We start from the raw sequence: 26,680 nt of genomic DNA, 5'->3' as shown, positions 1-26,680 counted from the left end.
TTGTTTACTTCCTGCACCAATTCTGGATGCATTAGTTTACAGAACAAACATTACATGCAGAATTCCTGTTACACTCAAATGCTATTTTCTAGCTTTGACTCTGGGAATTTTACACCATGCAATTTTTAGAGTGGAATAAGGCAAAAAGGCATTCCATTAAAGTGTAATTGTCTTTAAATTTAAAATACTGTGAAAAATATTAGATTTCAAAATGGGTTTTTTATCCCCCAAAATGTCCTAAGTTACCTATTTACTTTCACAATAGTCTGACCATAATGTCCACTTACCAAAATTGTAATATCAATGTTTTAACTTTTAAACAATAGCATAATCCATTCAGAAAAATTATAGAAATATATCACTATACAAAATAAACCACAGAAGCGGAAAACAAATCAAACGTAAACATGTAAGGCGATACCACACTGTAGTATTCTATAGAACGAAACTGACTGAGCATAAAATTTTCATACCATATACATCTGAGGTCATTTGGATGTTTACCATACCTCTAATTTTAAGAGTTAAGTGGAACAAACGAATGCAAAACAAACCATTAAGTCCTATATCCTGATGGCTGGTAGCCACTATCGGGTAAATATTAGCATACCCATTAAGTAGCTATTTACAGGTAAATGAAAAGGAAGACCTTATGACCATACCACAAAGAGAAACAAGACAATACAAGAATCTATATATTTTGCAATATATTTTGCAATGAAATTTTACAATCAATTAAATAAATTTATGATTATATTTCATCTTTGAGCTTTTAATGTATTTAATAACTATTGTAATCTAGGTGCAAAAAATTCCCTTTTTCCTCAATTTGTATAAATATTAAACTGTATTTTTCCATATTGGGTCACCAAATTTATATCGTACCAAAATGGCGTCTATTTTCCGATTCCAATGAATATTCCGATGAATAAATGAAACATGTAAACAGGTTGTTGAGGTGATATATAATATGGGGTTAGTAGGTGACCCAATATGGGATATACGGGATGCAGGAAACCACAGGATATAGTTCCCTTTGTCCCCTATATCCCATATCGGGTCACCTACTAAACCAGTAACTTATATGTTGAACTCAATTTGTATATAAATATATTGAACTAAATTTATATGTATTTAAATTTGAACTCAATTTGTATATAAATATATATTGAACTCAATTTGTATATATATTGAACTCAATTTGTATATAAATATATTTTGAACTCAATTTGTATATATATTGAACTCAATTTGTATATAAATATATATTGAACTCAATTTGTGTGTATATTAATTGAACTAAATTTGTATATATATGAAATTTTTTATATATTGAGCTAAATTTGTATGTACATAATTATTTTGAACTAAATTTGTATATATATATATATTGAACTCAATTTGTTTACATATATATTGAACTCAATTTGTTTATACATTAAATTCTATAATAAACAACTGCTCGATCATATAGTTAGTATCATCAATTTTATAATGACACATTTCTGAGAGGAAATGAATTAAAAATACATACCATACTTAAGCATTGTCAAATAATATATATATATATATATATATATATATATATATTATATACATATATATATATATATACAGTTTTACACACTATTCTACAATCAAATACATTTAGTGTGAACATATATTTTAAGTACAAGTATCATTTTCCCAATAAATGAATCGTTGAACATACAAACTCAATTCATATCCTTTAATTATTCAGTCAACATTTATAACACAGCTCAGGATAAATAAAAATAAGAAAAACCTCAATCAGCAACCTAAATGAAATTGTTTCAAACTAAAAGCCCTTTTAATAGGTTTAACCTGTGTGAACATAATCTATCAAACCATTAGATAATGATTGCCGAATTAGTTACTTAACACAATCCTTGCACAAATGCATGGCAGTTCAGATAAGGGCAAGTTGACTGAACATAAACATGCCTGATACACATAACTCAAATGCTACTTTATCTTTAAACCTATCACAAAACCTTCTTTCCCTTTTATTTCATTGGTTTAACATGACTGCCACACAGATAATGCCAATGCTCATCTATTGTTGTGCAGTCCAACAAGGGCACTAAATGGACATATATTCTTTCAAGAGTTATGGGCCTTGATTAATATGTGCGCATTGTCACTGGCAATATGTGACCATATCAGGTCACCTACTAACCCTGTAACACATTATCAAGGGGCACAAGTTGATGATTATTAAAGCCACTGATATGGACCTTGATACACATGTAAAATGTGTACTCTGTGTCCCTTGATAAATTGAATGTCTTTCTAGTTATCAGGCTAATGATCAGGCTAGTGTAAGGTTTTTGCATACAACACAGTATCTAATCTTCAAAAACAAGAGGCCCAAAAGGGCCTATGCTCTACTGGCATGGCTCTTGTGGTCATTTTCAATCCAGAGTATGTACGTTTGAGTAAAAGGCAACAGATATATAGCCCACTTTTAGTGTTTGGGTTAGCTGAAAACGCTGCACGTTCAACATCTGAGGACAGGAAGTGTTGTAAGCAGATTAGTTGCATGAGCTATTTTAATCTGTGCCAAGTAAAGGTAATCTGAGGGTAAAAAATATTTACTTTCAAAACTGTACTCATCCTCAAAATTTCATTTCTGTAGCTTTAAAATAAAAAGTCGGTCAAAGGTCAAAGTCAAGGACATCCGAGGACAACATTTATGCTTGTTTGCAAAACAGTTCACATGGTCAAAATTTCATTACTGTAGCTTTAAAAATTAATAAATAAGTCAAAAGGGGTGGGGCCAGCTTTTTCCCAAGGGGCATTATTTCAAATGTTTTCAATTGCATCATATGATGCTCCACAACAAATATCAAAGGTATGGGCCTTGTGGTTTGAAACAAGAAGATTTTGAAAAAAAAATCTTAAATAAGTAAAATAAGGAAAATTGTGACACCAAGGGCAGTGCCAGTTTTGACCCAATGGGCATAATTTGAACAACCATGGTAGTGGACCACTAAATAAAGCCTTGTTCAAAATAGCAAGGATTTGCATAGTGGTTTCAGACAAAAAGGTTTTTAATATTTACTTATTTAAGGGGGGGGGAGTCTGTCCCTTACAAAGAAAAGAGAACTCTTCCCTGGGCCTCCGCCCAGGTCGTTTGCATTTGCCGCACTGGTAATGACCAGTAATGACCCCATGGGCATAATTTGAACAAACCTTCACAAGCAATTGTGACTTTACATGTAAACTTGGCTAAAAATAGACCTCGCTCATGTAGACTTGGCTAAAAATAGACTTAGCTTAAAATAGCATTTTTTATACTTTCAAGACCAATAATCCAGGCATGCATGGGCAGGTCTGGCTGGTTTTCAAAAGGCACCAAGTTCTAATGGATATCTAAATACTGTACAAGTTTCATCAAGATACAATCAAAACTGAAGACTGTATCATGTTCACAAGTAATTGTTTACAGACGAACTGATTTTTTAATATTTTCAAGGCCCATAATCTAGGCATGCATGGTCAGATCTGGCTGGTTTTCGAAAGGAACCGAGCTCTAATGGATATCTAAATACTGTACAAGTTTCATCGAGATACAATCAAAACTGAAGACTGTATCGTGTTCACAACCAATTGTTTACACAATAGCACTTTTTTATACTATCAAGGGCCATAATCTAGGCATGCATGGGCAGATCTGGCTGGTTTTCGAAAGGAACCGAGCTCTAATGGATATCTAGATACTGTACAAGTTTCATCGAGATACAATCAAAAATGAAGACTGTATCATGTTCACAAGCAATTGTTTACAGACGCACGAACGCAAGGACGCACGGACGAACATATTACGTACACATTACCATCGCATAAGCTCTTCTGGCCTTTGGCCAGTAGAGCTAAAAAAAACTGCAGAAAATAAAAGCCAAATACTTTGATAAGAAACAGAAATGTCTTCCAAATACAGAATGCTTAAATCATTCCTGTCATGAGTTTTTTTGTGCTTTATATATACATGTCTCTTATGGCAACTCTATCAATGAGGCCATAAAACACATTAGAATTGCAGACTTCAATGTTTTTATAGATAACAAATAATTAATGAAACGTTCTAAACCGAACCTGCAATGCAAACAGACTGAAATGTGCATTTTTATGTTATCAGATAATCCTGGCTGCACTAACACAATCCGGGCTGCACAGTGACACAATACCCACTGGCTAGGTTATCAAGCGTTTCTACATAAATAATATGCTGTTTTTTTTGTAATTTCAGTGCAAAACCCAGAACTAAGTGAAAGTGTTTCAAGACACAGAGAAATGAAATGATATCTTTCATGAGAGGAATTACAATAGGCAATGGCTGATAGACCAACAGCTTTATGTGAAATACTGGTCAAATTTTTGGTTCGGTCAAAAATGTTCATCAATTGGTCCAATAATAACTACTAACTATAATCAAATTGTTAATTATGATAAGCAAACTAGACAAAAATAACCTGTGTAGATCTAGTGATATACAACAGGCTTCTGGTAGTCGAGTAAAATACCTGGCAATAAGTGTAAGCCCAAGCGGCTCCTTTTTTTGCTGCCCCTTAGAGACCTGATAGGGAGGTCCCCGAAATCCCAACCTACCTCTCAATCAATTTTCTTGCTACTTTCAAACAAAATGAACCCCACACTGAGTAGTCTTCATCAAAGGGTCCAAAGTCCAAGCCTTACTTGGAGCTTCGTCAAGGATGACTACTGGTTATCATATCAGCCATGAATGTTTTATGGTTCAATATCACATGTATATATAGCACTGACTTATCGTTTAAAGATGCACTCTTACTCCCAAATAAGATTTTCCACAATTAATAATATTGTTTTAAAATATTCCAAAAAGGATGAACAAATGTCGAAAACAATGGTTATTATGAAGGATACCGATATGAATTTGAAAGAAATGAGCATAAAAGACGGTATTTCTACCATATAGAACTATAGTAGACCACAGTAAATCTTTTTGCATTCACCAATCATTTAATATTTTTGCGCTTTCTTCTTTTAAATACAAAGTTACAATCTTGTTATCAGCAACTAATATTTTCCATAAATGCATGATCTAGTTAGTAGTGAAAGGTTTATCAGTCAAAATCTATGTTTGTTATACATTTTTATGTTTTGATTTTGAATAATAGTGTCACTTTAAAAGATCAAAAACAAATACTAACATTCTTAGTGTTCCGCGCAAAATGCCTATCTAATGCCTCTATACTATCCAGTGCACAGGTGAAAGCTTCTAAATCTCTCATTCAATTAGCAAAACCATTTCATGACTTTATGGAAATTTGAATGTTGTTTTCATTACTAAATTGAGATTTGGCAGCTGAAATCTGCTTAATGTTCTAGTTTTTGGTTGTCAGAGCTGTAAAAGATTAAATGTGAATTTGTCTGACGATCCCATTGGCAGAGACATGAGCCTGAACACTTATCTTGTATGTTCATCACTATGTAAGCCTCACATCTAGCTTATCATCAATGGGATGTAAAATATATCTAACCTTTTGCAGGAAAAATTAATAGACTTTTAAAAATCTTACAACTAAAAAATGCATGAGGAAAATGTTTATATAAATGACACATACTTTCTGGTTAAAAAAAAATTCAGAAACTGAAAACTTCCGAACTATAAATTTTGCATGGAGAAAACATTCACTTCCTCATAAATATCAAGTCTATTACCCAAATAGACCATTTAAAGTACACACATAGATTTTCTTTATCAGATAGAAGGTGTTACCTTAAACTGATCCAGACATTATTTCCTACTTATAAGAACTTCCTCCCGGGACCTTTCACTGTTAACTGTATCTCTGACCATTATTTCTCCCTGTTGTATGCTATTTCTCCTTGGACCAAACTTGGTTTAACTGAATTTTCCCCCTGTCTGGGTTATTTCTAAGCATTAAGCCATTCCATGGTATTTATTGAGTAATAAATAGTGAAATCTAGCACCCATATTGAATTTTGTTTTGAGACCAGCAGAAAAAAATCCTTCACAGCTTAATCCACAGCAAGAAAAGTTAAACCACACTTAAAAGTAATCAGTAAATTGCTTAGAAACATTTCAACTTCTCAGTTAAAAGCACCATGAAGTTCAAGTCTATGATAAAATCATACAAAAATATTACAATAAAATAAAAATATGATTTTCCTGGAATTTTCCTAAGAATAGAGAGATAACACACATCTCATAATGTTTGATTGTGTATAAGACATGATATACAGAAATAGCTGGTATACAGTCAACTTTCATAAACACATCATCATAACATGATTCTTTGGCAATAAACACTATTACAGACAGGGTTCGTATTATGGCCCAAGGACACAGTTAAAAGTAGCAATGGTGGGTTAATCCAATATAATTGAATAATCATCGCTGGGGGCCCAACATCAGCTTCTGTACAAAGGATTATGACAATCTGTAATTGACTTTTTAATCAAAATTAAAACATTAAAAAAACATGTATAATATCAGGTCTTGATGAGGCCTAGGCAAACCATTGTACTTTTGAGTCCGTTCTATGAATGTACAAAAAATTTAAAAAAAGTGAAATCAAACAATCTTTTTATCAAAAGGACCACAATCTTAACAAGTGGGCCATAATGGCCCTAAATCACTCACCTGAGAAAAAGAGCTCAACCTTTGTAATCAAAATAGCTTGATATATGTGTCAAAGAATATCGAAAAACATACAGGTCAAACATGTTGCCTGGATAATAACTGACAGGACTTGTCACAGTTGCCTGCACACTAACAGGACTTGTCACAGTTGCCTGCACACTGACAGGACTTGGTGATTGACTGCACACTGACAGGATTTTGTTCAGTTGCCTGCACACTGACAGGACTTGACAATAGACTGCACACTGACAGAATTTGATTCTCATACCTGCACACTGACAGGACTTTTTTCAGTTGCCTGCACACTGACAGGACTTGATAATTGACTGCACACTGACAGCACTTGGTACCCATACCTGCACAGTGACAGGACTTTTTTCAGTTGCCTGCACACTGACTGGATTTTGTTCAATTGCCTGCACACACACAGGACTTCGTTCAATTGCCTGCACACTGACAAAACTATGTTAAATTGCTTGCACACTGAAACTTTTAGTATAGATACACAAACAACAAACAGTGCACCATCCAATAAAATCAACAAACTGCCTTAAAGTCTAAAAATCAAATATCAGAACACCTTCAGCACCTTCCACTAATATCATTGCTTTTTCCATCTAGGACAACATCACCTTCCTTCACATTTTCAAAACCATAATTTGCTTGAAATACATTAAGGCTTATTCACTATCCACACAGAAGATAAAATTGTAGCTTAGAATAATCTACATAAAGTTCAATGGAAAAGTCTGATTATTAAATTTATCATTAAGTAAAAATGAAATTTCCTCTAAAGAATAAAGTGTATAATAATAATTTGAATCTATGAACCTAAAAAAGAACAATAATTACTTTTGAAGTGACTATGTTGAAGGCTTTTTTTTTTTTTAAATCTTTTCCCATGTTACTAAAAATAGAAAGTAATGGAATCTCCAACAGAAAGGGAGACCATAAAGCAAGAATTGCTGCCCTTGTTTCAACAGTAAACTTTACATAAATATCAGATTTTAACATTTTGGCCATTTTGTTGTTGTTGTTGTTGTTGATCAATCATGACCCTTTGTTGTATTTTTGTAGAGGGTCACCCAAGGAAGCTTTTTGTAAAGTTTAATTGAATTTGGGCTGGTAGTTTTAGAGATGTTTTTTAAAGCAAAATAGTAAATCGGCCATTTTGTTGTTGTTGTTGTTGTTGTTGTTGTTGATCAATCATGACCCCTTGATGTATTTTTGTAGATGGTCACCCAAGGAAGCTTCCTGTAAAGTTTCATTGAATTTGGACTGGTAGTTTCAGAGGAGATGTTTTTTAAGCAATTGTTGACGGACGGACGAACGCTGGACAAAGACCGATCACAATAGCTCAACTTGAGCACTTCGTACTCTGGTGAGCTAAAAAGCATTGAAAACAGTCAACAGCTTTCATGCATACTCCCTGTCGAGTTTTCTTCAAATCCTGCACGAGGAAAAAACTGGCAAAAGGATTGTATGTTGATACTTGAAGTTCATTCTATATGTTTGAAGACAAGTCATAAAGATTTAAGTTTCTATTTATAATGCTTTTCAATGAGAAAACTAGAAGCACCGCAATGGGATGAAAATAGGCAATCAGAAATTACAGCCAAACAATTTCTTGTACAAGTTAGGGAAAAGAAGCAGCCTTTATCTTTACTTTTCTCAAAAATAAGAAAATTCCTCTGGTCAAGTATCTAATATGTTGAGTTTCCATTAATTTTAACTGTTGGCCAGAAACCATTTATCTATTTTAAGTAACAGTGGCCTTGACCTTGACCCATCAAAAACAATCTCAAGCTAGCTGGTCTCATTTATAAGCTACCTGCACACCAACTTGCATCACTATCAATCAATCTTTACTTAAGTTATTTTGGGGGAAACCATTTTTCCACTTTCAGTAACAGTGACCTTGACCCCACCCGGCCTCAATCCCAAGCTAGTCCTTCACATAACCTAACTGCACATCAACTTATTACTATCCATCAATACTCTTAAATTATTAGGTTGAAAACATTTTCTATTTGTTGTAACACTAAACAGTTAAACCTTGAACCCCCCCCCCCCCCCCCCCCCCACCTCCAAGCAATCCCAAGTTAGCTCTTCACATAAGCTGCCTTTCTGTAACTTTTTGCATATATATTCACAAAAAAACTTTCATTACCATCCACAGTGCTCCAGCTAGCCCGTTTTTCAATGGTGCAGCGCCCGTGCCCCTTTTCTTACCACCCTGCCCCCTTTTTAAGAAGTGACCTTTTCACAAATGCTCTACTTACTATCGCAAATTATTCCGTTTGTGCCCTTTTTACTATTGAAATAGTTACGAAAGAGCGGCAGCCCTTAATCCTCTGTCATAATTGAGACAAATTACGTAATACTTATGACAATAGTGTTCCCGTTAGGTGTCTCCATGCTCCCATGACTGCTTAAAATATGCTGTACTGCCCTTTCATCTTCCCATGTGCCTTGTCCAAGTCATTTGACAGCTAATTGTGTATTTGTGTAGTGAGCAGACGACCTGTGTATTCATAATCGGTCATCTTTTAATCCAATAATTAGGATGAGCCAAATAAGGAAACATCGGCAGGAGGCGGGGCTATTGAATGTCAGTCAATCAGAATAAACGTTGAGATCTCGTTCATTTATTCATGAAAGTTCGTAAAATGCGATAGAAAATGCGAAGGGATGGTGAAAAAAGTTGTCAAGCACAATTAAATCTTTTAAAATATTTGTTAATGTATCGTACATACGATACTTGCTATTTTTATTAAACATTGTTGATTTGAAGCAGACGGCCACTGCCGATTTGTAAACATCAGAAAGGTGGCGCTAATACAATCAAATACATCACCTTTTCAGTAAATGTTTTGAAAGTTTATTTATAAAATATTAATGATGAACATTTCTTTGTAGCCCACAAAATTATGTTGATGCTTTATGTAGTATTTACTTATCATGTCCACGATCTTGTCAAAATTCGCCTAAACCGCCATTTTGTCAGAACGATTTTTGGAGTTATTTTATCAATGTTCTATGTTTAATAAGTGATTTTTTAAACCAGGGTAGTGATTTTTATTGTCATTTATTTCTAAAACATCAGCATATTAAACATTATTTTACCAAAGACAATTAAATAGCAAACAGGCTGAATGTAACATTCGTACCCAAACCCGATCGTACCAAACTAAGATTCGTCCCCAACACATGTGTTGTTTTTTTTGTGTGTATCTATTTATTTGATGTTTAACTGTGTTTGTTTTTGTCTTCTTTTTACAAACTTTTAAAAGAAATATGTGACATTGCACTAAAGAAGATGCCAAACAAGTACAATCATACTACCACAGACAAAAAGATAAAATTTTAATTTCGATATTAAAACACACCCTTCTAAATTTTGAGAAAAACAACAACACTATTTTGTATAAGTCTGAAATCATGGAAAATGATTTAAATTGAGTATGAAAACAAAACAAATTCTAGGGGGAGACCCCCCCCCCCCCCCCAAAAAAAAAACACACATTGTGACAGGGGTGGACCCCTCCCACAACCACCCCAATAACCCCTACACGACTCATTTAGCTTGACCGTATCAAAACTCCACCCTGCCCTTTTCAAATCCTGGCTGGAGCACTGATCCATCAATGCTAGCTGAAGTTTTTGGGCGGAAACTAATGTATGATGGAGGCCCGGCCGCCAAAACAAAGCCAAGATTTCATTTTGAGAAGTAGGACATCTTTATTCAAACATTAATAACAACAAAAGTGAAAGTTACAATAATTCATTGGTTTATTTAACTGTACCTAGTATAATAAACACACATCTAGCAAAATATTAAAGAGAATCTGACGAAAAGGTCATCAATCCTGAAACATTTTTCTCTACTTTCAAACATTTTAAATGAATGCCGAATTTAAAGTGCAAAAAGGCCAATATAGTACTTATTTCATCATTTTTGTTTTCATGTCGGTAGTTTAGAAGTATATGCATGCGCTGTGGCTATATATATATATAGTATAAAGGCATTACGCGCTCAACACTAAGAAAGTTAGCAATTATTATTGGTCTTCTTGATGATTAAAGGCCTAGTTTAAGGAATGTTTGGCTTGACAATCCCCTGCTGTGCATCTACTGCAAATTGTGGTGGTGTCATAGTAGGGGCCAATTACCTGTTTATCCGTTTATTGGCTCAAGGCCATTTAGGGTCCATTTCTATAAATAAAACCTCTAAATCTGCACAGCAGGACATTCAGATCAGAGACCTGATAAGACAATAAGGCAATTAGATAAAGATCAATACACAGAGGTTGTGTACAAATACACAGGGTTTTTTTTTGGGGGGGGGGGCACTTATAGAAGGCATAAACTAGGCCTTTAAGAAGGACAACACTTTGGAGACATTTTATCTTGAAAAAACTGACATAAATATGCACTTGTTACATAAATCAAATTAAGCCCACTGATTTATTATATTCCAGAGGCCACATATCCAGACCAAACATTTACAATTTGTCTGCATTGCCCATTCATTGGACAAGGCAGTATTTTCATCACCATCAACCTTTAGGTTGCCACTTGAAATGACCTAGCTGTAGTTAACTTGACTCACATTTACAGTTTGTAATTTGCTCACATAATACAAGTGACAGAAAACCTACATTTTACTAATAAAAAAATAGACATTGAATATTGCAATAAAAAGTAAAATTCTAGAATAATGTAAATGTCCAATTAGATGCAGCGGGAGCGTGTTTTTCTGAGAACCCTGCGCGTAAATAAGAATGATTTTTATAATTCTTTAAACATTTTAAGACCTGCTGACAGCAATGATCAGTCATGTATACAGTCATTAATATGAAATACTGTCAATGCTTGTCACAATTACCCATCACCTAGATGGTAGGCGGAGTTGAAAGCCTGTGACTCTTCTGCAAATCAATAAAATGGTCCACTAAACATGTGGCACCAATAGATTGACAGAATACTTTCTACAAGAACAAGAAATTATTCACTCCTTTATCCATGTAGATGGTGTATTACCTAGATTATATGATAGGATATGATGGGTTTAACTGCACAATGTCAGCATCCTGAGCAGGTGGGATATCAAGAAATGGCTTCTCATCAAAAGAAATTGAATTTTATATAAGTTTAGAGCCGAATAGGAAAAATTTGAACTTTCCAAAAGACTCCCATTAGGGCATGTGCGTCTTATAGGACATTTACGGCAATAATAAGCATTCAAATAAATAACCTTAACCAAAATGATATCAACATAAGGTACTCTTAATTTGGCTTTTTGATAATTTGTCACAAATCTTTGTGCGTATGTAATAGTAACAAAAGGAGAGTGGGGAATTAATTGTTTTGGTCGATCTGGTAAAAAACAACATCAAAAAGCACAGTCATAGCTCAACCAACTGGTTCCCATTTCGACATGAGAATTGACGTATACATAGATGAAAAAACAAAGGCAAAAGCTCTCAAACAGGGTACAAGTTTAATTTGCCAAAAAAACTATATACTAGGAATGATATGTACCTTTTTCGTAAAATCCTTATTCTAACTCTCAATGACCTTTCAAATTTGAAATGTCTCTTACCTTAAACACCTAGCTTGATATCAGTCAGCATGTAGAAAGATACACGAATATGCCACGTTTTTATCTCTATTCGTTGGACAAGTTTGATGACCACATCCTCATTAGTCCTGTTTGAAAAAAAGCAAAACTTTTAAGTCCTAAAGACGCGATAAAGTTTAAAAACATTAGTCTGAAGTGCATGATAAAGTTTTTTAACAGTCCAAGAGACACAGCACTTTCAAAGTTTGAAAATCCTCAGTCCAAAAGAGACAGCACTTTTAAGTATTAAAAATTTCAGCCCAAAAGACACTATGAAGTTTAAAAACCTGAGTCCAATTAACTTCCTACTCCTTCCCCTATAATTAGTACAGCTAGTTAGCCACACAGGCTGTGAGCATACTGAATTGATCTTCTCTATTTGGTAAAGCAGTACTCCATAGTCTTAGTGACTGGCTTTATAACTGCAGTACAGATAGTTTATAAAATATGGCACCAGAGACACAATGAACGTATTTCTTAACGATTTCACCAAAAATTCTCAAACAAGCACTTTTGTATGTTAATTTTCCTTAATGACAGGATCAAGCTAAGTTTCAGTATAAATTGTGAATATCAGTCCTTTTAAAGGGATTTGAAAGTTATAAAGGATGTTTTATTTAAGATAAAAACGAGTTTTATCAAATTCAAGTTAGTAATTTAGTGAAATGAAATAGCTTGTTATGGTCAAGTTTTATCAAGGACTTTGGGTGCAATCATCACTTTATTAAATGGTTTTTTTTAAATAAATAAAATTTGGTATTCTTTTTTTCTTAAGGCTTAAGCCTTACTTATCTTAAAGTCTGTCTATAGCCTACTGAAATAATTAGATACATGTACAAAATGGTATCACCATTTAAGCATAGCAGGTGCATTAATGGTGATGTTTAAGATAACAAGACCAAAATAGGTACTTGGTCTAGATCTAACTAACTAGGTGTTCTACACTATGAAAATAGTGAGATATAAGACAACAAATGACCAAAAAACTATTTTTTTAATAAGTAATTAGTTGTTCAAATATTGACTGTAAATGTTATCCAAATTTAATCTTGATTAAATAGATATTATTACAAAAAACATTAGTAGAACTGACCAGACCCCTTCAAAACTGAAAAAAATAACGGTAGATTTTTAGTCTTTTAAATATAAAAAACAATATAAGCATTTACCAAAATCTAAATCAGGCGAAGAACTTTAACATATATGATTTTCAAGAGCTAAATATCTATAATTAAAATGACCCAAGTCATGTATTGTCTGATACAGTGATAAACTAGAGATTGCTTTTTTGAAAAAGCGCTTGTCTCCCCTATTGTGTGGTCGTAGCTGAGAAAAAATAATTGATGGACATGAAATTTGTAATTTTGGACTGGAGACAAACCAACAGTGAAGTTTGGTTTATTCAACCGTATTAAATAGTGAACATCTACTGCATAAGATCCTGGGTGCAAGCGTTCTTTAGTAACTGAGCAGTAACCGTTTCTTCACCTCAAGGTCACAGTGACCTTGACCTTTGACCTACTGATCTAAAAGTCAATAGGGGTCTTCTACAAGTCATGACCAGCTAGCATACCTAGTATGAAGTTCCTGGGTGCAAGCTAATTTAGTTATTGAGCGAAACGATTTCTTCACTTCAAGGTCACGGTGACCTTGACCTTTCAACTACTGATCTCAAAATCAATAGGAGTCATCTACTAGTCATGACCAACTAGCATACCAAGTATGAAGTTCCTGGACCCAAAGGATCTTTAGTTATTGAGCAGAAACCGATTCTTCACCTCAAGGTCATGCTGACCTTGACCTTTGATCTACTGATCTCAAAATCTATTGGGGTCATCTACTATTCATGACCAACAAGAATACCAAGTATGAAGTTCCTGGGTGCAAGTGGTCTTTAGTTATTGAGCAGAAACCATTTTTAAACAAAACGTCACCACCAACATCGTTCTTTATCTGAAGGTAACATTGACCTTTGACCTTTTGATCACTAAATCAATTGGGTTCATCAACTAGTCATGACCAACTAGCATACCAAGTATGAAATTCCTGGGGGCAAGCCTTCTTTAGTTATTGAGCGGAAACTGTTTCTTCACCTCAAGGTCATGGTGACCCAAGTATTAAGTTCCTCGGTACAAGCGTTCTTAAGTTATTGAGCAGAAAACATTTTTAAGCCTAAGGTCAATGCCAACATATCGTTTTTTACCTAAACCTTGACCTCTTGACCTATCAAAATTAAAAGCGGTCATCTACTAGTCATGAACAACTAGTATACCAAGTATAAAGTTCCAAGACCCAAAGGATCTTTAGTTATTGAGCGGAAACCGTTTCTTCACCTCAAGGTCACGGTGACCTTGACCTTTGACCTAGTGATCTCAAAAACATTAGAGGTCATCTACTAGTCATGACCAACTAGCATACCAAGTATGAAGTTTCTGGGTCTAAGCGTTCTTTATTTATTGAGCGGAAACGAAGTTTGACATACGGACTGACGGACTGACTGAGTGATGGACAGGGCAAAAACAATATGTCTCCCCATGAATAGGGGAGACATAATTCCGTTTTTCTAGATCCATTAACTTTGTAAATGTATATTGTGCTTTCTTTGTATATTTTTTTCAAATGAAAAATCATCTATCAATGACATCTGTCATTATAAAAAGTAAGTTTGTATTTTTATAGCAATTGAACATTTGTTTTTTCCTGCCAAGTAGGTATACATGTATTTGAAATTCGAACTGGACGGTGGACGTTTAACACAGAATCATTTTAGTATGGCCTAATTTTAAAACTTACATTATGATCTGTCTTCATCAACAAAAACATCTGTTACAGCTTGCTTGAACTGATCTTTGATTCAGTGAATATTAAGCAATAAATGCCAAAACATCCAAATGAAATTTAACTATTGATTACCATTTGAAATATTCACTTCTCTCTGGAAGACAGATGATGAATCAATACAACTTCTGAGAAGTTCTGACAGCTTTTAAACACAAAGTTAAGCTGTTTCCTTGTGGACCTAATATAGCATGTTTTATCAAACAAATTATTAGGGATTAAAATTGAAATAAAATTTTCTGTTGTTTGGTAAAAAAACAAAAACAATTAAAGTACTGTCTGGTGAACATAATGAGAAAAAACAAACACACCTCTTCTGGGATAAAACAATGATTAGGATCATCATAAAGCGATCTTTTGTTCCAGAAGTTGGTGATTTTCAACAACCAACTATCACTCGAATAAAATTATATCATATCATATTTTACGTAAATTTACATAATAATATCTCATTGTTTCTTTTTCAAAATCATAGAATTTGCTTTAGAACCAAAAAGGATTTGACAACCAATTAGTGTTATTTTAAAAGCATAGGTAAAATTTCTGATTGACTGAATGCCATTTTCTATCATTCATGATATCAGTTAGCAATTTTGGTGACTCCGCTTTAGCGACAATTATACATGATTATTAAATCAATAATTAATTGAGATATCCATCTAATTATTTCTATTTATATATTATGGGTCCAACACCAAGTCCCTACACATTATTGTTTCCTGCACAATTAATCAACAAATCTTCTGATAGAGATTTTTTTATATTTACAAAGTAACTGATAAGGTGTAAATTTTCGTAAACAGCAATCAAAATCATAGAAAACGCAATTATTTTAAAAATCTGTGAAGGCAGAATACACAAATAAATTGAAATGGACTGTAATGGCGTAAAATTAAAATTTGGAAAACTGCATCATCTGTGATTTTGATTCGGTAAACTTATTAACCACAGTTAAAAACAAGAGGGCCATGATGGCCCTGTATCGCTCACCTGTAGCTTTGCTAAATAAAGTGAACATTCTGACCTATTATCATAAAGATCCAATGAAAAGTATGGCCCCTAGAGGCCACTTGACCCGGGTTGACCCAATATCGAACCTGACCTAGCATATGTTAAGATGATCATTCTGTCCAAGTTTCATTAAGATTAGGCTAAAATTGTGATCTCTATTGTGTTCACAAGGTTTTTTTACTAATTGACCTAGTGACCTAGTTATTGATCGCGGATGAACCAATGTCGAACTTGACCTAGATGTTATAGAAATGATCATTCTGACCAAGTTGCATTAGGATTAGGCTAAAATTGTGACCTCTATTGTGTTCAAAAGGTTTTTCTAATATCTGACCTAGTGACCTAGTTATTGACCGCGGATGACCCAATATCGAACATGACCCAGATTTTATAGAGATGATCATTCTGACCAAGTTGCATTAACATTAGGCTAAAATTGTGACCTCTATTGTGTTCACAAGGTTTTTCTACTAATTGACCTAGTGACCTAGTTATTGACGGTAATTGACCCAATATCGAACTTGACCTAGATTTTATAGAGATGATCATTCTGACCAAGTAACATTAAGATTAGGCTTAAGTTGTGACCTCTGTTGTGTTCACAAGGTTTTTCTACTAATTGACCTAGTGACCTAGTTATTGACCGCGAATGACCCAATATCGAACTTGACCTATATTGTTCTAGAGATGATCATTCTGACCAAGTTGAATTGAGATAAGCCTAAAATTGTGACCTCTATTGTGTTCACAAGGTTTTTCTACTAATTGACCTAGTGACCTAGTTTTTGACCTGGGTTGACCCAATATGGAACTTGACCTAGCTTATGTTAAGATGATCATTCTGACCAAGTTTCATTAAGATTAGGCTAAAATTGTGACCTCTATTGTGTTCACAAGGTTTTTTACTATCTAACCTAGTGACCTAGTTGTTGACCGCGGATGACCCAATGTGGAACTTGACCTAGATTTTATAAAGATGATCAGTCTGACCAAGTTTCATAAAGATTAGGCTAAAATTGTGACCTCTATTGTGTTCATAAGGTTTTTCTAATATCTGACCTAGTGACCTAGTTATTGACTGCGGATGACCCAATATCGAACATGACCCAGATTTTATAGAGATGATCATTCTGACCAAGTTGCATTAACATTAGGCTAAAATTGTGACCTCTATTGTGTTCACAAGGTTTTTCTACTAATTGACCTATTGACCTAGTTATTGACGGTAAATGACCCAATATCGAACTTGACCTAGATTTTATAGAGATGATCATTCTGACCAAGTTACATTTAGATTAGGCTTAAGTTGTGACCTCTATTGTGTTCACAAGGTTTTTATACTAATTGACCTAGTGACCTAGTTATTGACCGCGAATGACCCAATATCAAACTTGACCTATATTTTTCTAGAGATGATCATTCTGACCAAGTTGAATTGAGTTAAGCCTAAAATTGTGACCTCTATTGTGTTCACAAGGTTTTTCTACTAATTGACCTAGTGACCTAGTTTTTGACCTGGGTTGACCCAATATGGAACTTGACCTAGCTTATGTTAAGATGATCATTCTGACCAAGTTTCATTAAGATAAGGCTAAAATTGTGACCTCTATTTTGTTCACAAGGTTTTTCTAATAATTGACCTAGTGACCTAGTTATTGACGGCGTATGACCCAATATCGAACTTGACCCAGATTTTATAGAGATGATCATTCTGACCAAGTTGCATTAAGATTAGCCTAAAATTGTGACCTCTATTGTGTTCACAAGGTTTTTGTACTAATTGACCTAGTGACCTAGTTATTGACCGCAGATGACCCAATATCGAACTTGACCTAGATTTTATAGAGATGATCATTCTGACCAAGTTGCATTGAGATTAGGCTAAAATTGTGACCTCTATTGTGCTCACAAGGTTTTTGTACTAATTGACCTAGTGACCTAGTTATTGACCGTGAATGACCCAATATCAAACTTGACCTACATTTTAAAGCGATGATCATTCTGACCAAGTTGCATTGAGATTAGGCTAAAATTGTGACCTCTATTGTGTTCACAAGGTTTTTCTACTAATTGACCTAGTGACCTAGTTATTGACCGCGGATGACCCAATATCGAACTTGACCTAAATTTTATAGAGATGATCATTCTGACCAAGTTGCATTGAGATTAGGCTAAAATTGTGACCTCTAATGTGTTCACAAGGTATTTCTACTAATTGACCTACTGACCTAGTTTTTGACCCCAGATGACCCAATATCGAACTTGACCTAGATTTCATAGAGATGATCAGTCTGACCAAGTTTCATAAAGATTAGGTCAAAATTGTGACCTCTGTTGTGTTCACAAGGTTTTTCTAATAATTGACCTAGTGACCTAGTTATTGACTGCGGATGACCCAATATCGAACTTGACCTAGATTTTATAAAGATGATTATTCTGACCAACTTGCATTAAGATTAGGCTAAAATTGTGACCTCTATTGTGTTCACAAGGTTTTTGTACTAATTGACCTAGTGACCTAGTTGTTGACCGCGGATGACCCAATATCGAACATGACCTACATTTTATAGAGATGATCATTCTGACCAAGTTGCATTGAGATTAGGCTAAAATTGTGACCTCTATTGTGTTCACAAGGTTTTTCTACTAATTGACCTAGTGACCTAGTTTTTGACCTGGGTTGACCCAATATGGAACTTGACCTAGCTTATGTTAAGATGATCATTCTGACCAAGTTTCATTAAGATAAGGCTAAAATTGTGACCTCTATTTTGTTCACAAGGTTTTTCTAATAATTGACCTAGTGACCTAGTTATTGACTGCGGATGACCCAATATCGAACTTGACCCAGATTTTATACAGATGATCATTCTGACCAAGTTGCATTAAGATTAGCCTAAAATTGTGACCTCTATTGTGTTCACAAGGTTTTTGTACTAATTGACCTAGTGACCTAGTTATTGACCGCGGATGACCCAATATCGAACAGACAATGCGAATGTCCGTCGGACAGTCGGACATGTTCGGTATATTTTCATTTTGACCGACGAAACTTTTGTTTTGGTCGGTCACAATGTCCGGTGAAAAATTACAGTCAGCACCGTTTAATTTTCGGAAAATTTACTTTCAGTTTCTAAATAAATGTTCAGAGTTATTTTTAACTATTATACTGTATCATGATCATTCAGCGTGTTAATCCGTGTATCACTATTTGTAAACCCCGTTTCGACATGTTTCCGTAAAAGCCGATAAAACGCGTAAGGTTCCGATTTCAGCTCGTACTCTAATACTGTTATTTTACGGAAATGTTCGGAAATTACAAAATTTCGTATGTATTTTTTTTCGGCGAAGTGGTTCCCGGCAATCGTGTTAATTTAAATATGATGATTAATATACCGAGCTGACTTTCTTTCCGCTCTGTTTAACATTGCCAATAACGAGAACACTACTTTCTTTTTGCATAAATGTTGTGCCTGAGTTGACTTGTAGTACAATTCGTTACATTTTATAACCGTACTGTATCTTTAATTTAAAGATGAATTAAAAGAGTAAGATCTAGCTGTTCCATGGGTAGACGAACCAGATATGATTTTTTTTGGGGAGGCAAGGGAAGAAAAAAACAAGAGATGTTTGTCAAACATTATGCCCCCTGAGCGCCAAGTTGCCAGAAATATTTGGACAATTGAATGAAATATGCATGGACTGAAATGACAGCTGATTTGTCATTGGATGCATATGAGGCAGGTCATCTACTGGTCATACCTAATCTTCATGTCAAGTTTGATGACCATAGGTCCGGGAATTGTTGAGTTATCACTCGGACAAGCTTTGGTCTTCCAACAGACCGACCGACATGTGCAAAGCAATTATATAACCCCTCTGCTTCGAAGGGGGGCATAATTAAACTAGATGTTCACTGAAAACTGATACTTCAACTCATGCATTTAGTGACATATAAATTTCTACTGTCTACTATATAAGGAAATAAAATATGGACAATCAGAAAACCTTTTTTCAGCTTACAGTCACACTGACCTTGACCTTTGACCCACTGACCTCAAAATCAATAGGGTTCATCTGCTGGTCATGACCAATAAGCCTACCTAGTATGAGGTCCCTGGGTCAAAGCGTTCTCAAGTTATTGATCGGAAACCGTTTTTCATGTTAAGGTCACACTGACCTTGACCTTTGACCTCAAAATCAATAGGGTTCATCTGCTGGTCATGACCAATAAGCCTACCTAGTATGAGGTCCCTGGGTCAAAGCGTTCTCAAGTTATTGATCGGAAACCGTTTTTCATGTTAAGGTCACACTGACCTTGACCTTTGACCCACTGACCTCAAAATCAATAGGGTTCATCTGCTGGTCATGACCAATACACCTACCAAGTATGAGGTTCCTGGGTCAAAGCGTTCTCAAGTTATTGATCGGAAACCGTTTTTCATGTAAAGGTCACACTGACCTTGACCTTTGACCCACTGACCTCAAAATCAATAGGGTTCATCTGCTGGTGATGACCAATACACATACCAAGTATGAGGTCCCTCGGTCAAAGCGTTCTCAAGTTATTGATCGGAAACCGTTTTTCATGTAAAGGTCACACTGACCTTGACCTTTGACCCACTGACCTCAAAATCAATAGGGTTCATCTGCTGGTGATGACCAATACACATACCAAGTATGAGGTCCCTCGGTCAAAGCGTTCTCAAGTTATTGATCGGAAACCATTTGGTATTCCGACCGACCGACCGACAGACAGACAGACCGACCGACCGACCGACCGACATGTGCAAAACAATATACCCCACTTTTTTCAAAAGGGGGCATAATTATGACATAAAATCCGAATATTGATATTTTTACATGATGTTTAGCTTTTGTTTGTAATTTATTATAGTACTGTAGGACAAATCTAACCAAAAAGATCTAAACCTGTTATAATGGGGAATTACAAATCTTATTTAAAAAAGAGGCTTAAAATCAAGGTTTAGGCTGATGTAACTGAATACTGTTAGTAACATTGCGACAGGTAAAAATTTGTTGCGACAGGTAAACTTTCAGTGTTTACCTGTCGCAATGTCCTGTGAAGAAGAAAAAGTTTTCGCGTTGTCTGATCGAACTTGACCTAGATTTTATAGAGATGATAATTCTGACCAAGTTGCATTGAGATTAGGCTAAAATTGTGACCTCTAATGTGTTCACAAGGTATTTCTACTAATTGACCTACTGACCTAGTTTTTGACCCCAGATGACCCAATATCGAACTTGGCCTAGATTTCATAGAGATGATCAGTCTGACCAAGTTTCATAAAGATTAGGTCAAAATTGTGACCTCTGTTGTGTTCACAAGGTTTTTCTAATAATTGACCTAGTGACCTAGTTATTGACTGCGGATGACCCAATATCGAACTTGACCTAGATTTTATAGAGATGATTATTCTGACCAACTTGCATTGAGATTAGGCTAAAATTGTGACCTCTATTGTGTTCACAAGGTTTTTGTACTAACTGACCTAGTGACCTAGTTGTTGACCGCGGATGACCCAATATCGAACTTGACCTACATTTTATAGAGATGATCATTCTGACCAAGTTGCATTGAGATTAGGCTAAAATTGTGACCTCTATTGTGTTCACAAGGTTTTTCTACTAATTGACCTAGTGACCTAATTATTGACCGCGTATGACCCAATATCGAACTTGACCTAGATTTTATAGAGATGACCATTCTAACCAAGTTGCATTGAGATTATGCTAAAATTGTGACCTCTATTGTGTTCACAAGGTTTTTCTACTAATTGACCTAGTGACCTAGTTTTTGACCCCAGATGACCCAATATCGAACTTGACCTAGATTTTATAGAGATGATCAGTCTGACCAAGTTTCATAAAGATTAGGTCAAAATTGTGACCTCTATTGTGTTCACAAGCAATTGTGAACGGACGGACGGACGGACGGACGACGGACGAAGAGTGATCACAAAAGCTCACCTTGTCACTACGTGACAGGTGAGCTAAAAAGATTATCATATCATTTTTTGGAAGCAGACTGAAAATAAACAGACCACCATGAGGCTTTCTGTCAAGGTTGTCCTAGTCATTATTAGCTGATAATATGTGTTTTGATATTGTAGATATTCTAGTTTTTTTGGAATGTAAACTATACAACAATTTTAAACACTCATTTTGCATTATTAAGTTTGTACCTGTTATTGTTCCATATCAAACTAATAAAAGATAATTGTTCTTTGTTGATTCTCAATTAAAATCCAAACAATGTGGTAATAGAAGGGGGGTGGGGGGTGCAAAAACCGGGGGTGTTTTGAAAAATATTGAAATTGTATTAAGTTAAGTATTTAATAGTTTAAATTGATCATAAAGGTTTATATTCATATTTTTCATGTAAGTGAAAAGTTATTTTGCACAAAACAAGCATTTAATGCATTGAAACACATTATTTACCTTTCCAACAAAACGAAAGTTGACTGACACAGACATCAATTATGCCAAGCGGAACAACTCGACCCAATCGTAATAACTCGGCCACCTCCGACAAGCTTCGAGATAGACCTCGTAAATACAATCGTAACAACTCGGCCATGGCCGAAATGTTCCGATTGTTTAAAAATTGTGCCCTGAAGCCTTGCAGGTGCCCTTCATGTATATATCGCTATGTTGTGACAGGAAGAAATGAAAAAAAAAATTAAACTCAATTATTCGTAGGATATGACATTTTTATGTATGGAACTGATATAAAATAACATAATCTGGTAATATTTCTTGTTTTAATGATATTTTTTAGATGTTAATAGCTTTAACCCGGAATCCCAATCGGAATAACTACCCACTTTTGATACTAAACAATTTGTATGTGAAGGATTTGGGTCACGGACACTACGGACCAGACATTACGGACCAGATTTAGGGACATTACGGACCATCTTCAAAAACTTACGGACCATGATTTATAATGTTTTTAAACATTTTTTTTTAATTTATTCACTCATTGGTCTTAAATTTGTTAATAAATACTTTAATATAATTGCTCAGTATGACAATTATCTTTAATGTAACTGAAAAATCCCATGAAATTCCAATGTTAAACATCAATGTATTTTTAATAAAATATTATAATAATGTGAATAATAACGAACGAAATATGTGTTTATCTTATAATTGTAAATTTGAATATTAATGTTTTCATATGTGATCGATTGCTTTCTGAAATAAACTTTCGATCGTCATATTTGTTTGTTTTCCGTTTCATCTGTTTTAATTGAAAGGTTCAGTGAAAGTGCGCAGTCACAATGGGTTTTCACACATTTATGATTGCCAATTAAAGGTTGTCAGTATAATGTTTGTTTCTTTTGTAATATACCGCCGATAATTACGGGTACAATTATAACTAATAAACACTAATTAAGGCAACAGAAATTGCCAGTTTTAAACATCAGTTTGCAAGAATTGCAACAAACACTGATATGTTCTTATATGTGCTCGATTCATTTTGGGAAATAAACTGTTTTGGAAAATATTTCTGCTCGATTTATTTTGGGAAATAAACTGTTTTGGAAAATATTTCTTCTGTTGCTTTTAACTGATTTTACTGCCAATCTTTCAAATTTGGTCATTATTTTTCAAATAATTGTTATAAATACATACATGTAGGTCTTTAACACCTTTTGGAATTTCACAAGATTTTATATTGAACCATTGATCTATTCGAACTTCACGGGATTTTTCACAGTTATATGGAAGATATAACGTCACACTGAGCACTCATATTCAAGTATTTATTAACAAATTAAAAACTAATGAGTGAATAATTAAAAAAAAAAATATGTTTAAATCATGGTCCGTAAGATTCCGAACATGGTCCGTAATGTCCCTAAATCTGGTCCGTAGTGTCCCTAAATCTGGTCCGTAATGTCTGGTCCGTAATGTCCATGGTCCGTAGTGTCCGTAATTCAAGGATTTGCCATATCAAAAAACGTAAAAAAAATCCGTAAATGTACAATTATTTGGACTGGGGGGCAAAATGCAGCCAGTTTCTTGAGGGCCATGTAAGAGCAATAAAAGAAGAGAGTATTTCGTTTTCAATTTAAAGAAAATAGGATCAGCTTTTTGCTCAAACAAAAAACAATACCACACTCCATTATCATTTTTTCTTAACTTTACCAAACTTTAGGCATTTTATATGAAAGTAATGTGGTATGGGAATTTAGAGATGGACGTGAAAACGCAGTATTATACAAATTTGACCACGGGGTCCTTTTCCCTAAATAGCACGAAAAAATCCCTTGTAAGTTGTAACAGTGTGAATAAATTGAGAACGATTGAGAACGATTCGAGTGAAATGAATCATGTAACAGTTATTACCAAACATTCAATAAAACATATGCATATTTAAACAACATTTGTGATTCCATAAATTATGTCTACGAATATACAAGCGCACTTACTCTCTGTATAATTGTTGATACAAAAAATAACATCTACAAAATTAAGACTTCTAAGATTCCAGTAAACACAATTGTCAAACATTGATGGCTAAGATAATTTTACCAAAAAGAAAATCAAGGTGACACACTCCTATGAGATATTTACGTGATCAATGCATGCTCCATTTCATTTATTGAACATGTCTCGCCATAGGAGGGCTATAAAACTTCTTTTTACCTTTTAGCCTAATCTGTACCTCCTATTCTAATTAATAACTTTGCTTTTATCAGTTCTACTTCTTTCACAACCATTACTAACATTCTTGCAGCTTGACGCGCAAATGTCTAGGTCCCCAGTAGGGGTTGACATTTATGGAAGATAAATAGATATATTTATCGTACGGATCTTTGTACAGTATAGTTTTATTTTCATCCAGTTTTAAACGTATGTTACGTGCAATTAATTAATTATTACCATTCAACAAAAAATGAGGACATAATGTGTATACCTTTATTTGTGCGTGAAATGATAAATGTTAATTTTGGGACTATGGAATATGATACATTGTAAAGGGAATATTAGTCATAAGTAAATGAATTAACAACATGATGAATATAATGCTTTTTATTTTAATAATTCCATCGTGAGTGTGTATAAGCCCTGCATATACATTAAAAGTGGTATTCATTTTAAATAGATCAACAATTGCATATCAAACAAGACCTTTGATAAATACACGATTGTTACCATAACGGCCATGTTCATACGAACTATCCAAGTTGCAAGACATAAACACAGCACAACTATATATACAGTCAAAATAAGTTAAATATTCGAAATCAGTGTTTATTAACTTTAACAGAGATACTGAAGGGCTGAATTAAAGAGAGCAATATGGGCATTCTTCAAATGTACACTAATAAGCGTTTTAACAAACCTTTGCACAGCAAAATTTTATTGAATAGCATTTGCAGCAGAGTTGTCTGTATCAGATAGTAAATACTTATACAGAACACTAACAATATTTTTTAATGTTTAAAATATTAAATCAGTATTAAATAGTATTGAGATCGAAGTATTTGTCACTCCCCGCAAACAGCCACTGAAAAAATAGATTATTCACTTATTCATGATGTGCTCTCTCTTATACTTAGTACATTATGAATGTCCAGACTTCACAAGCATAGATAAACATATAAATAACGAAAGCATCAAGGAGTTGACCATTCTCATTTATCAGAGGTTTGATAATTATAAATCTAACGCATAGCATCGTCGCTCTTTGGTACGAGAATGACAGTTGACTGGCTGAATTTGGTTTTAAATACAATTGTTTTGTGTCACACTCCACTTTAAGCGTTAAGCCTTTTCCAGGTATTGTAGGGTGATTCAAAAAGTTTCATGCAGTATACTATGTGGGTAGGGTTGTTATTGGTCTGAGGTAAAACATAACGAAAATAAGTTAAATTCTCAATAGTTTCAAGCGGAACATCATTATATAAAACCATTTGTCACTATTACGAGTTACACACACACACACGCACACGCACACGCACACGCACACACACACATATATATATAGTCCTTGTAAGCTTATAACTATGCATTTTAAGTGGCACGTTTGGTTTCATATAAAATGAATTATTTGAGAGTGATTTAAAAGCAAATTGATACATGCTATTGAGAAAACCTTGACAAAATGACGCTATTTTTAACTTGATTAACTGGGAATTAAGTGTTAGCCAAAAACAGTAAATTTCTTATTGCAAAAATACGTAAAAACTGCAAAAGATACATGTGTCCACGGACCTATTAACCATATCTACAGGTCCGTGCTGTGTCGTAAGCGATGTGATACATTACGCAGTAAGTAAGGTTCAATGCGCCTTACACAACTATATTAATTTTATGTTAGTCTTTGACAATTTACTTTTTTGCAATCTGATAATTGATATCAGTGAGTATTGAATATCTCAATTGGAAAATGGTTCCGTACGTTGAAAGTTTCAACCAATCCATGAATTATATAGGTCCGTTATATGGGTAACCAGCATTACATTCCAACTAATATGTTAGGGGTGGTATACCTCATTATG

At 34.4% G+C, this 26,680-nt stretch overlaps 1 protein-coding gene across 5 annotated transcripts in view; it reads right to left on the bottom strand.

Moving 5' to 3' along the window:
• LOC128242569 (uncharacterized) overlaps nucleotides 1–24,691 on the bottom strand; it is a 74,949-nt gene extending 50,258 nt beyond the window's left edge. The window contains exons 1-2 of one of the 5 annotated variants that reach the window (XM_052959770.1): nucleotides 24,605–24,691; nucleotides 12,276–12,382 (exon numbers count right to left, since the gene is read on the bottom strand). Coding sequence is in view for 3 of the 5 variants with exons in the window: in XM_052959774.1 (XP_052815734.1) it covers nucleotides 5,214–5,215 (2 nt within the window). In the remaining 2 variants the exon portion in view is untranslated. Of the gene's footprint in view, nucleotides 1–287; nucleotides 427–5,213; nucleotides 5,239–12,275; nucleotides 12,383–24,604 lie in introns of those variants that run through there. The other 4 variants (XM_052959774.1, XM_052959772.1, XM_052959773.1 and 1 more) reach the window with 4 other exon arrangements.
• Nucleotides 24,692–26,680: the final 1,989 nt, after the last annotated feature.

The sequence above is a fragment of the Mya arenaria genome, chromosome 8 (assembly GCF_026914265.1).
Source record: "Mya arenaria isolate MELC-2E11 chromosome 8, ASM2691426v1".
Lineage (NCBI taxonomy): Eukaryota > Metazoa > Mollusca > Bivalvia > Myida > Myidae > Mya > Mya arenaria.
The sequence above is the reverse complement of the archived record's forward strand: the minus strand, read 5'-3'. Positions and strand labels throughout refer to the sequence as shown.